Source organism: Rattus norvegicus, chromosome 11, assembly GCF_036323735.1.
Source record: "Rattus norvegicus strain BN/NHsdMcwi chromosome 11, GRCr8, whole genome shotgun sequence".
Classification (NCBI taxonomy): Eukaryota; Metazoa; Chordata; class Mammalia; order Rodentia; family Muridae; genus Rattus; species Rattus norvegicus.
Window position 1 is genome coordinate 92,566,486 of NC_086029.1, and position 13,728 is coordinate 92,580,213.

Sequence of the window (13,728 nt, forward strand, 5' to 3'; positions counted from 1 at the left end):
TTTACTTATTTGTGCATTGCATACTTGTGGTTGCTTAATGTAAATAACGCCTGTATATCCATCGTGCATATGCAGAAGTAAGAGAACAACCTGAGGAATTCGAACCTTCATCCTCACCGGCCTGCATAAGACAGCTTTCTGTCTTCTCTATTGCTTTAAATGTAGATGTCTTTCACATCCTCGGTTAGGGTTATCCCTAGATATTTCGTTGTTCTGGGAGCCGTTGCGAATGGCCTTTCTTTCTCAGCAAGTCCAGTATTGGCAACAGATTTCCTTAGGCTGCTTTGATCTCCTGAAGCTCCGCTGAGGGTGTGCATCAGCCCTAACAGTTTCTCTGCTGAGGTCTAGAGGGACTTCAAGCATAGATCGTGCTTTATGCAAACAAACGTGATCTGAGGCCTTCCTGTCGGGTCTCAGTCCCTGCTGTCGCTTTCTGTTAGGACTGCAACCATGGTTTCCGGCACTGTGCTGGACAGGAGCCATGAAAGCCAGGGCCCTTACCGTGCTCCTGAGATAAGACGTTGAAGGGCTGGCCTTCGCTGGTGTTGCTAACTACCATTTTACCAACGTCCCTTTCTTCGAACCCAGCAGTTGCAGAGCTGGGGTCCTTCGGAGGAGCCATGTTGCTCTGCTTCTCTCCGCTCTCTTGCGATTCCGAGTTGTGATTTGCCCGTTGTTTGGATGTCACTTTTGGTTTTATTTGGGGATTTTCTCATGGAGACGGCTTAGCATCATTCTTCCTGTGGTTGTTTTTGTTCGTTTGTTTTGTTTCGGTGGACAGGGTTTCCTTGTGTAGCCCTGGCTGTCCTGTAACTAGCTCTGTAGACCAGGCTGGCCTTGAACTCAGAGATCACCTGCCTTTGCCTCCCGAGTGCTGGAATTAAAGGTGAGTGCCACCACGGCCGAGCCATCATGACACTGTCTCAGAGAGTCCTTCATCTCTCGTCCACATTTCTCCGAGTTTCTGATACTCTTTCCATCAGGCTGGGCTCCACCTCGCTGCGTAGCTGAGGATGACTTCGAATTCCTGATCCTCCTGCCTCCACCTCCCACATGTTAGGATTACAGGTGTATACCACCATGCCCGAGCCTGGGGTCTGTTTCTCTTATCCTCTATCTCCTTCTTCAGTGAGCCACACAGAGGCCGCTCTGGTCTCCTGTCTTACCCAGAAGTCCCTTTTTACCTTTGACGATGAATGAATACTGCGGCTATGATAAGAACTACTCTTTGGCCCCGGACCTTTGGAGTTTCTGGTGTTAGCAGTACAGGTCAGTGATAGATTTCAGAAGCTCCTTGCATAAATTCCACTTTAACCCTGAGTAGGAGGAGGTTCCGACACTCAGCAGAGCAGTGTAAATTGTGCTTTCTCACCATCTACCAGACCTAGTAGACCCATGCCTGGCAACCTTCTAGAATCTACAGCAGCGAACGAAACAGGTCTAGTCCTCTTTACAGAGAACTACAGCTATGGAGACAAATGGAGACAAAAATATTTAAAAAATGATTGAAAATAAATTTATGTGTATTTGTGTGTCTGTCTGTGTGTGAGTGTGTATGTGAGTGTGCGTGTGTGTGGTGTGTCTGTGTGTCTTGTGTGTGTGTGGTGTGTCTGTGTCTATGTGTGTGTCTCTTTGTCTTTGTGTGGTGTGTGTGTGTGTGTGTGTTTGTGTCTCTGTGTATGTTTCTGTGTGTGTGTCTGTGTCTCTGTGTGTGTCTGTGTGTGTGGTGTGTCTGTGTGTGTGAGTGTGTGGTGTGTCTGTGTGCGTGGTGTGTCTGTGTGTGTGTGTCTCTTTGTGTGTGTGTGGTGTGTCTGTGTGTGTGTGAGTGTGTATATGTGTGTGTGTCTGTGTGTGTTAGTGTGTGTGTCTGTGTGTGTGAGTGTGTGTGGTGTGTCTGTGTGTGTGAGTGTGTGTGTCTGTGTGTCTGTGTCTGTGTGTGTGTCTGTGTGTGTGTGTGTGGTGTGTCTGTGTGTCTGTGTATGTGAGTGTGTGTGTGTGTCTGTGTGTGTGAGTGTGTGTGTGGTGTGTCTGTGTGTCTGTGTGTGTGAGTGTGTGTGTGTGTGTGTGTGTGTCTGTGTGTCTGTGTGTCTGTGTGTGTCTGTAACCCTCAGAGGCCAGAGGAGGAGGTCAGGTCCACCAGAGCTGGAGTTACAGGCAGCTGTGAGTTGCCTGCCATGGGTGTTAGAACTAAGCTCAGGTCCTTGGCCAGAGCATCAAGAACAGCTAAGTGTTCTTATCCACTGAGGTAACTCTCCAGACCTAAAAACTAGTTCTTGATTAGAACTAATGTTGACATTTAATGGTGAACGATCAGGGTTTTTGGAAGCTCAAAAGCTGGCCAGATGTACTATTGGTGCACTCTTGGGATTCTAGAGCTCAAGAGGCAGAGGCAGGGGGACTAGGGTTTGGGGCTAGTTTGGATAACTCATTGAGATCCTGTTGAACAGCCTGGGCATCTGTGTGGGTTGGGGCATTAGGTAACAGAATAGGTTTATCAGAGTGGATCTGTTCAGCTCTTTACACTGACCTTTCAAATCTTGTTTCTGTTAACAATTTCCCAAATAATAAGGCAAATTCATGACCAAGGCCTGTTTGGTTTCACTCTTCCTCTAAATAAGAGATAAGGAAAAAATTAATAATGACTAGTTTAGATTTTTATAACATTTTTAAAAAAATGTATGTGTGTGGTCATGTGTTCCCAGATGTTAGAAAATAGCTTGTGGAACTCAATTAGATCCTTCCACCCTGTGGGATCCAGGGTTGGGATTCAGGCCATCAGCCTTGATGACAAGTGTCTTTGTTCAGCCATCTTGCCAGCCCCGAGTTGCCTTTTAGATAATGATTTGATGGAAAATCACTTTCTCGTGACCTTTTGACTAGCACTGTTCATGACATGGTTGTCAACCTGAGTAGCAGACACAGTGGTTACTTAGTCTGTGAAGCGACCTTACCAATTAGACCAGGACTTTGAAGTTCTTCAGACTCACAGGTGTGTTGGGGTCAAGGAGTGGTCCCAACTCCTGAGCCTCCTCTAAGCCAGCTGTATTCGAGGGTGGCCCGGAGCCCTGTATTTCATCACGTATAAATACGGTGAGGACAATCTGTTGCTCAAACATTGGATGGTAGTACATGCATCTCTGTGCATGCGCAGGGGTGATTTGCCCACGGGTCCATGTGTCCGTGCGTGTATGGGTAGAGGCCAGAGGATGACTTCTTTGGTCATTTTTCATGTTTGGGTTTTTTTTGAGGCAGAGTCTCTCATTGAACACAGAGCTCCCCGTCTAAGTTAGACTGGCTGCCCAGAAAACTCCTAGGAGCTACTTGTCTACATCTCCAGGGCCAGGGTCACAGACCTTGGCCGATGGCTTTTATGTGTGTGGTGATGATCCAAACCCAGGTGTTCATGCTTGTACGGAGACATCTCTGCAGCCCTCCCTTTGAGCAATGCTGGAGATTGAATTTAGTGCCTTGTGCATACTAAGCAAGCACTGTTAGCTCTCCACCCTCCCTTTTTAAAAGTAAGTGTGTGTGTGTGTGTGTGTGAGTGTGTATGTGTCTGTGTGTGTCTGTGTCTCTGTGTATGAGTGTGTGTGAGTGTGTGTGAGTGTGTGTGTGAGTGTGTGTGTGTCTGTGTGTGTCTGTGTCTCTGTGTGTGTGTGAGTGTGTGTTTGTGTCTCTGTGTGTGTGTCTGTGTCTCTGTGTGTGTCTGTGTCTGTGTCTCTGTGTGTGTCTGTGTCTCTGTGTGTGTCTGTGTCTCTGTGAGTGTGTGTGTGTCTGTGTCTCTGTGAGTGTGTGTCTGTGTCTCTGTGTGTGTCTGTGTCTCTGTGTGTGTCTGTGTCTCTGTGAGTGTGTGTGTGTCTGTGTCTCTGTGTGAGTGTGTGTGTGTCTGTGTCTCTGTGTGTGTCTCTGTGTGTGTCTGTGTCTGTGTGTGTCTGTGTCTGTGTCTCTGTATGTGTCTGTGTCTCTGTGTGTGTCTGTGTCTCTGTGTGTGTCTGTGTCTCTGTGTGTGTCTGTGTCTCTGTGTGTGAGAGTGTGTGTGTGTGTGTGTGTCTGTGTGTCTGTGTGTGTGTCTGTGTCTCTGTGTGAGTGTGTGTGTGTCTGTGTGTGTGTGTCTGTGTGTGTGTGTGTGTGTGTGTGTGTGTATGTGTATGAGCATTTGTGCATGAGTGTCTGTCGAGGCCAAAGAGGGCATTGGATCCCCTGCAGCTAGAGTTACAGCAGTTGTGAGCCACTAGTGTGTGTGCTGAAAGTGAACTGGGGTCCTCTGGAAGAGCGGCAAGCACCCTGAGGCACCGAGCATCCTCTCCAGCCCAGAACCCCAGGTTTGCCTTTGTTCTCACAACTGCCTTTATATGATTTACTCTCTACCTTGCGCTGGCCACAGTGAATCCCTGCCTGCCGTTCTCATAGGATTAAGTGGAGTCGAGTGCATGGAAGCCGTGCAGTGAATTCCGTGCAGTGCGTGGCATTCAGGAGCTGGGGTCAAATGTGGTGGTGTTCGTATAGAATGTGAAATGTGCTTTTCTGGGAAATGCCGCAACTGCTCTTGTCCCTTTATAATCAAGGTATAAAGTACTTCAAGTGTGACCACCAGATGTCCGTCTTCCTGTACCTTGCATCCCTGCAAAATAACTGCTCCATCACAGCCTATCCCTGCGACTCCTATCGGGATTATAGGAACGGCAAGTGTGTCAGCTGTGGTGCTGGACACATCGTGTCCTGTCCCAGTCTCGGTAAGCCCATGGAGTCCCCATCTCTAATGTACAGTTACTTTGTTTCAGTTCCCAGAGTCATTTTGCTCTCTAAAAATTTGTCTCAAATTGTATTTACTGAAGTGGTTACATAGTAAGCTTTAGTTATTATTATTTGACATAGGTCTTGCCATTTAGCTTAGGCTGGGTTGAGATTACTTTGTAGCCCAGGCTAGCCATGATCTTGAGACCTTACCACAGCCTCCAGAGTAGCAGGTATTACAAGAGTGTATCACATGCTAAACATTATAACCAACTTTTCCTAGCCAGTTTTTTCTCTGAACTACTCGTCTTGAATTAGAGAATGTATTGGGTTAGAGTATGACAGCTTAGCGGGGATGATTGAGTCTGTGGCCGAAGAGAGAGAGAGACCCTCTTTTTCAAAAACAACATTGAAATAACACACACACACACACACACACACACACACACACACACACACACCCCAAAGCCAAAATAAACAACAGTTACCATTTACCTAGTGTTAGAACAATCTACATGGGAGTCCACCGGAGGTGATTGCAGCCCTCCTACACATACTATTCTGTCATGGAGAAGGAGGAGGAGGAGGAGGAGGAGGAGGAGGAGGAGGAGGAGGAGGAGGAGGAAGAGCAGCAGCAGCAGCAGCAGCAGCAGCAGCAGCAGCAGTAGCAGCAGCAGCAGCTAGAGGGTTTGCCAGCCTACCTAGGCTTTGTATCGCTTGTTCCTGTTGGGACGGAACACCCACTCCATGCACCCACCTCTCTGATAGGGGAAGTCCACAGTGAGCCTGAGACCAGGCCCAGGGCTGAGCCTTGCAGAGTGATCCTTTTCAACAGGTTGTGTGTATGAATGCTTTTCCTCTACACTCTGGTTCCTGCACCCACATACAGGGCACTGTAGACATGACTGAGGTGTTTCCCATAGAAATAGAGGGAATATTATAGGTGGTCAGGACTTTAGGATTTGTGCTCTGAGCCATTTTCCTGACAGACAGAAAGAGGTTTCAGTGGGCAGAGTTCGGTTTTGTCTCCTTCAGGCAATGACCTGGTGGGAGACATTCATCTGCTCAGGGACACAATTGCACATCGAGCCCATGCCCTGTGAACTTTATTAGCTTTATTTTAGTTCTTCAAGAAAACCCTGGGGCCAGTTAGACCCCCTCTAGGCCTATCATCCTAGGCATTTGGTAGGGTGAGGCTGAGGCAGGTCCTGTCTCCAAACCTATGTTAAACAAACAAACAAACAAACAAACAAACAAACCCCTCCACAATGGGCTCAAGGCCAGCCCGAGGAATTTAGCAGGACTTTGTATCAAAATAAAAAGTAAAACAGAAGGATTCTGGATATAGCTTAGTAGTAGATTGCCTGCCTGCCTGGCATGCTTCAGGCCCTGAAATGACTTCTAGCAGTATTAAAAAAAAAAAAAAAAAAAAAGAGCCATGTGTGTTGTGTGGGGTAAAGAGTGCACACTCTGCATGCATAAAACTCTGGGTCCTATCTCCAGAACAAGACTGACAAGACCCCATTGTTCTGCAGTAGCGATGCTGTTTTAAGTATGGATCTCGATCTGGCTTAAGGTTGAGAATGAAGGCGTTGCTGAAAGCTATCCACAGGACCAGAGTGTGCTGCTCTGGTTACCTGCCTAGCTACTGAGGACCAGTAAGGGGGGGAAGTCACAATAGGGTCATTCTGCACCCCTGTTCTTAGGATGGGGACTCCAGCAAGAGGGAAGAGCGTGGGTGGGGTGTTCTCCGTGGCCCTTCCCAGCCTCTAGCTACAGTGGTGGGGACTGGAGAGAGTGGGAGGAGTTGTTGCAAAAACAGAAGACTGTCTGGCTCCCTCTGTGGCTTCACGTTTTTGTAGTACAGGGTGGTGTTTCTGGCTTGTCTTGTAGGCTACTATGCTGACAACTGGAGAGAGTACTTATGGGACAGAGATCCTCCGATGACGAAGGCGTTCTTCGACACGGCTGAGACAAAGCCATACTGCAGTGAGTGGTAACTGCGTGTTGGGTGTGCTGTCTGACCCTGGCATTCTGGAGAGGACAGGGTCTGTGCTTTCTGGAACATGAGTCCCGTGTTCTGTGCTAGACAGAGCTAAGGAGCTAAAAGGGCCTCAGAGCGACACAGGTTCTGTCTGTAACAGTTGTGTGACCTTGGTCAAGTTTCTTCTCCCTTCTGAGTGTCACGGCCCGGTTTGGTAAATGGAGCCAGTCACGCCCACCGTCAGGCTATTAGGACTGAATGAAGTAAGGCCAAGCCAAAGTGTCAGCATCCCAGGATGGCCACCGTCATCACTGGGCTCCTCCAGGAAGTTGTGTCTAAAGAGACATGAAGCTGGGCTCAGGGACAAACCAGTGGATTCTGTACTGGAATCAGTTATGACTTACACTGTGCTTTCTGGAACCTGCTTCCTTCCTTCCTTCCTTCCTTCCTTCCTTCCTTCCTTCCTTCCTTCCTTCCTTTTGATAATGTTTAGTTTAATTTATTTGAGCTGTCGTTCCCCGATTCCCTCCTTCATCCCTCTCTCCCCTCCCCTTCTCCGCTTGATCCATTCCAGCCCTCTCCATCCATACCTATCTTATTTCCCCTTTCTAATGAGATCTGTCTGTTGCTTTACTATACATCTACCCCTCTGTGGCTCTATGGGTTGACTCTTGGTTACCGTCACTTAACAACTGATATCCATGTATAAGCAAGTACATGCCATAGTTGTCTTTCTGGGTCTGGAATTTTGTTTCTCAGGATGATTTCTTTCTAGTTCCATTTACTTGCAAATTTCATGACATTATTTTGTTTTAACAGCTGAGTAATACTCCATTGTACAAAATGTACCATGTGGGACTCCGGCGCTGGGGCAGGTGGTGGTGGTGGTGAGCTCTTCCACAGCGATCTCTCGCCTGGTTAGGTGCTCAGGTTCGGGCAAGGGGGAGAGAACTCGGGCAGGGAGGGGGAACAGCTTCTGCTGCCCCCACTGTCCGTCCTTCTCCTTTCCGCTGCTTCCGATTGGGTTGCTCAGCCGGACTGAGCCAGCAGGAAACTGACTAGACGTCGAGGGGTGCAGGGGAGCTTCTGGCAGCGATTTCCGGAGAGCGGATCTCTTCCCCATGCGGTGGTGTTACAGCTCTTATGACAGAAGCTCTCAGAGGATGGAGTAATTCCTGCACACCTTTAATTCTGAACACCGCACTTAAATACAGTTTTTTGGATGGGTCCGTGTCTGGCAGCAGGTGCTTCCTAATGGTTTGGCCTGAGAGCTTGGGAAGACCTCATCTACATACACGGGGGGCGTGGTCCTCTTTCTGTGATTGATCTGTCTTGAGCCTATAAGACCTGTGGTCACATCCTCACCTGTGGAGGAGGGGTTTGGGGCCTCGCTCTACATGACTGGTCTGTCTCAAACCTCTCTACCTGTGGAGGAAGGGTTTGGGGGCCAGGGTGGGGGGCTGCAGCTAGTGAGGCCCTGATCTCAGAGGCTGGGAAGGCACCTGCAGTCCCCGGGGATTCGACAGGTCTGGACCAGTAATCAGGGTACCTTTCACAGCTTGACGCCCCACAGTACCACATTTTCTTTACCCATTCTTGTGTTGAGGGACATCTAGTTGTTTCAAATTTCTGGCTATTATGTATACAGGAGCCATGAACACAGTTGAGCACGTGTCCTTGAGGTGGGATGAAGCGTCCTTTGGGTCGCCTTAGAGTGGTGTAGCTGGGTCTTGAGGTAAATTGACCCCCGTCTTCCTGAGGAGACACTACACTTATGTCTACAGTGGTGTATTGGTTTGTGCTTCCACAAGCAGTGAACGAATGCTCTAATTCAACACCCTTATCAGCGTGAGCTGTCACTTCTGACAGATGTAAGAAGAAAAATCTCAAAGTAGTTTTGATCTGCATTTCCCTGATAACCAAGGATGCTAAATATTTTTAAAGTGCTTCTCAGCCACTTGAGTTTCTCCTATTGAGAATTCTGTTTAAATCTGTACCCCAATTTTTTAAATTGAGACCTATTTTCTTGAGTTCTTTATGTATCTTGCATATTAGCCCTCTATCGGATGTACAGTTGGTAAAAAAAAAAAAAATCTTTTCCCATTCTGCAGGCTGCTTCGTCTAGATGACAGTGTCATTTGCCATGCAGAAGCTTCTCAGTTTAATGAGATCACATTTATTAATTGTTGATCTTAGTGCTTGTGCTAACAGTGTTCTGTTCAGAAAATCCCTTCCTGCGTCTGTAGCTGAACTCAGTTAACACTAATCAAATTGGCCCTGATGGTGTGCTCTGGGTTCCCAAATGAAACACACGCACGCATGCGCGCGCGCGCGCGCACACACACACACACTCACACACACACACACACACACACACACGCACACCCTTTTTAATTTTAATTTTAATATGGCCACTCTCCCCTCCAATATTCTTGAGTTACTCCTTTCATTTTGGCTGCCCTGGACCCAGACCTGCAGCCCTCTCGGGCTAAGTTTCCCAGCACCTACAAGACAGCTATGCTCTCTGTCTGGCACCTCCCAGGCATGGCCGCTACTCCTCTCCTAGCATGGCTGCTATCTCTCTTCCTGCTCCTTCCTCCAGGAATCCTAAAGTCCCTCCTCTGTCTCCCTTCCCAGCCATTGACTGCTGGCAACTTTATTTTCCAATCAAAACCGACCGGGGGCAGGGTCCCTTGGCATCTTGCCTGTGGCCATGCAGATTCTCCTGCAGTTTGGGGGACCAACTAACATAATTCACGCAGCGTTAGACCTAATCCACAATGTGTGTCCATGAGTTCAAGGCTGTTCTCTACTTTATCTTAGAGCAGGTTCGGTGTATCTGGTTTTATGTTGAGGTCTTTTGTTGAAGATATTATCTTTTTACTCCTGTGTGTATTTCGGTGCTCTTTATCAAAAAAAAAAAAAAACAGTTCTCCACATGTGCTTACGTCCTGGTCTTTGATTTGATTCCTTTGGTCAGTACATCTGTTTTGGTGCCAATACCACGGTATTTTGTTACTGTAACTCTGTAGTAAAGCTTGAAATAAGGGATGGTGATACAGCAGTTCTTTTGTTAATGGGATGTTCAGATTTTAGCTATCCTGGTTTTTGTTATTGTTGTTTGTTTGTTTGTTTTTAATGTTTCGTTTGGTTTTGGTTTTGGTTTGGTTTTGTTTATTTTTCAACACTGGTTTCTCTGTGTAGCCCTGGCTGTCCTGGAATTCAATCTGTAGACAAGGCTGACCTTGAATTCAGAGATCTGCCTGCTTCTGCCACCCAAATGCTAGGATTTTTTTTTTCTTTTTCTTTCTTTTTTTTTTTCCGGAGCTGGGGACTGAACCCAGGGCCTTGCGCTTGCTAGGCAAGTGCTCTACCACTGAGCTAAATCCCCAACCCCCCAAATGCGAAGATTAAAGGTTTGCACCACCACTTCTAGCTCTTATCCTGATCCGTGTGTGTGTGTGTGTGTGTGTGTGTGTGTGTGTGTGTGTGTGTTTCCATAGGTAACTGAACATTGTCCTATCAAGATCTTCAAAGAATTGAGTTGTAACTTTGATGAGGATTGCACTGAACCTGTAGATTATTTTTGGTAACATTTTTACTATGTTAATCCTATCCATTCCCAAGCACGGGAGATCTTTCCATCTCCTGATGCCTTCAGTTTCTTTCCTCACTGACTTGATGTTTTAATCATACACGTTTTTCACTTGGTTGGCAGTTTCTGTCGCAGAGCTGGCGATGAGATGGGGTGGCAGCAAGTGGATGTGTAGGAATGAGGGATTGGTGAAGATCTGCAGTTAACCTACCTCTTTCCCTGTCAGGAGGGGCCTGTGGCTCCCGGGGAGTCTGCCTGTGGCTATTTCAAACACCCCCCAGATATGTAGCTATATAAAAATAATATAGAAATAAAGTATTTCTAAAAATAAATCACAAAGAAAATCGTTTTAAAATAATTATTTGGTATACATGTATAATTTTACCATTTACTAAGGACAAAAGCACATTTGTATTTTTTAAAGATTTATTTATTTATTATATATAAGTACACTATAGATGTCTTCAGACACACCAGAAGAGGGCATCAGATCTCATTATGGTTGTGAGCCATCATGTGGTTGCTGGGATTTGAACTCAGGACCTCTGGAAGAGCAGTCAGTGCTGTCAAACCACTGAGCCACCTCTCCAGCCCTGCACATTTATATTCTGATGAAATAGACATGCCTGCTCATTTTACATAAGGAGCTAACATTTGGCTAAACATCTGATGCTGCTGGATAACGGGCATCCGTGGTGTTTTACAGAACTGATCATTATCATTCTGAATTTATAGTGACCAGTGAGGATGTCACTTTGCATGAATGAGTGGAGCAAACTGGCAGGAAGTGTATCAAAAGCTTTGGGAAATTCTGTCCTTATCCCAAGATAGAACTCCTTTAATGGCTTCTTAAAAAACGATTTTAAGGAGGCAGAGGAAGGTAGATTTCTGTGAATTCAAGGCTAGCCTGGTCAACAGAGCAAGTTCCAAGACAGCCAGGGCTACTCAGAGAAACCCTGTCTAAAAAGCAAAACCAAACAAACAGCAAACAAGGAAAGACCCGATAAACAAAAAATTATCTATTTTATGTGGATAGGTATTTTTGCCTAAATACGTGTCTATGTGCTGTGTGCTCAGTGCCTGCAGATGCCAAAAGAGGGTTCTAGATCCCTTCAGCGAGCGATGGATCGCCATGTGGATACTAGGAGTTGAACACTGGTCCTTCTTACAAATAAAACTCAAGTCAACAATTCAAAGAGTTTTTTTTTTTTTTTAAAGTGTCTGTGAGTGAGTGCGTGTGGTCTGGAATAGTCTGTGAGTGGAGGTTTGAGGACAGCTTGAAGGAATCCATTCTCTCCTTTTGTCAAGGGGGCTCCAAGGATCAAGTTCAGGTTTTCAGAATTAGCGTTAAGTGGTTTTCCACTGAGCCATCTTGACAGCCTTCAGACAATGATTTTTAAAACCAAACATTCCACCTCAGTACAGTGCAAAGCTCTCCCAATGTGGTCCTGGCATGCTGGGAAATAATGGCAGGAAAACATCAACGTTTTCCACAATTAGACCCCTGTCTGCAGGAGCTACCAATCCAACATGACAGTAAGGCCATTTAAAACATCAGAGATTATTTTGTGGGCTTTTGAAACTTGGTTATAAGCTTCTCTAGCATTTCTTTGTGGAAGAGTCAAGAGGTTGAATGAACATGTCTGACAGAATGTGAGGCAGGCTCCCTGGTCCTGCACATGGCTGATGGCGAGCTTGGATGACTGTCACTCTTGCCCTCTATACCGAAGAGAAGAGCAAGAAACACAGGGAAGCATGGTCTCATGTGCACACACCTGTAACCCTTGCACTTGGGAAATTGAGGCTGTGTGTGTGTGTGTGTGTGTGTGTGTGTGTGTGTGTGTGAGAGAGAGAGAGAGAGAGAGAGAGAGAGAGAGAGAGAGATGTTCAGGTCATTCTTGCCTACGTAATGAGTTTGAAGGACCTGGACTGAAAAAACAATGTTAAAGATAAAAGGGAATTCTTCTTGGGTCTTTGCAGAGAAACTCCAGAGGGAGAAAGAGAGGGATCTTGGCTTTTCAGACCCGACCCTCCGGGGAGCACTGGGACGCCTGTCTTATGGGGTTCTTCCCCTATTTTACAGTCTATCATTATTTTGTGGACATCATATCTTGGAACAAGAGCGTGAGAAGAGGGTTCATTACAATCAAGCTGAGAGGCGAAGATGGAAATATCACAGAATCCAAAATTGATCAGTAAGTTGGGCTCTGAGCTTGGGTTTTCTGGCTCGGACGCTCTCCTCAGCAGATGATGCCTTCCTCTGTGCTACAGCAGGCAGGCAGCAGGACACTCGCTCGCTCGCTCACTCACTGGGGGCTCGCCTCTGCCTGCTGGAGGTGCAGCTGGCTCAGCGTCTCTCCCCATCTTCCCTCCACCCTTCCCTTTTCTCTTCTGCGTGTCCTCTCCCTGGGTGTCTCTTGCTTGCTGCCGCTTTTCTTCTTCCTCTTTCCATTTCTAGCAATTAAACGGTTAATGATAAACACCATCCACACCTTCTCGTGCTGGGTTAGGTGTGCTGGCGACCGCACTGGAATCACATCACTTGGGAGGCAGGGGCAGGAGTCTTGTGGCACCTGTGAGACCAGCCAGGTCTAGACATGAAGTCTACGTCTAGTTGGACTTGCATAGTAAGTCCTGTTTCAAAAACCAAAAGGGGCTGGGGTGATGTTCAGCAGTTAAACGCACCGGCTGCTCCTCCAGAGGACCCAGGCTCAGTTCCCAGCACCCACGCCATGGCTCTCGACCATCCATAACTACAGTCCAGAGCATCCAATGCCCTCTTCTGTCCTCCAAGGACCTCAGGCATGTGCAAGAGGTACACAGACAGAAAGACAGACATGGAAACAAGCACCTACAACACTGTGCAGACATAAGCATTTCACACTGTACACTTAGATCAGAACTTTAATCAACACTCCATAAATGCATGAACTATGACTGGTTAATACAGAGAATATTTATTTTTAAACATAGAGGAATATGGAACATAAAAAAGCAAGTCCGTGCTTGCTAAGGAGAATCTTGACAGAGTCTGTTTTTCAAATGTCGTCTTCTTTTTGGAAACAAAACCACATTTCATCAAACATTTCTTAGGTTAAAAACCAAGGAGGAAATTTAGAAATATTCAAATTTTTTTATTATATGTAAGTATATTATAACTGTCTTCAGACACATCAGAAGAGGGCATCAGATCTCACTACAGATGGTTGCGAGCCACCATGTGGTTGCTGGGATTTGAACTCAGGACCTCTGGAAGAGCAGTCATTGCTCTTAACCACTGAGCCATCTCTCCAGCCCCAGATTTTTTTTTTTATTTTAAAAATGTATCCGTTTATTGGTCGGCTTGTTTATTCACTTACTTGGGGGCAAGTTCTTGCTTTGTGCTGTAGGTTGGCTTCAAACGCATGATCCTCCT

At 46.6% G+C, this 13,728-nt stretch overlaps 1 protein-coding gene across 3 annotated transcripts in view; it reads left to right on the top strand.

Moving 5' to 3' along the window:
* The window catches only part of Liph (lipase H), a 49,394-nt gene that overhangs the window by 29,762 nt on the left and 5,904 nt on the right, over positions 1-13,728 (top strand). For all 3 annotated transcript variants that reach the window (XM_039088625.2, XM_039088624.2, NM_001044279.1), the window contains exons 6-8: positions 4,566-4,733; positions 6,628-6,723; positions 12,397-12,508. In XM_039088625.2, coding sequence (XP_038944553.1) covers positions 4,566-4,733; positions 6,628-6,723; positions 12,397-12,508 — 376 coding nt within the window. The remainder of the gene's footprint in view (positions 1-4,565; positions 4,734-6,627; positions 6,724-12,396; positions 12,509-13,728) is intronic.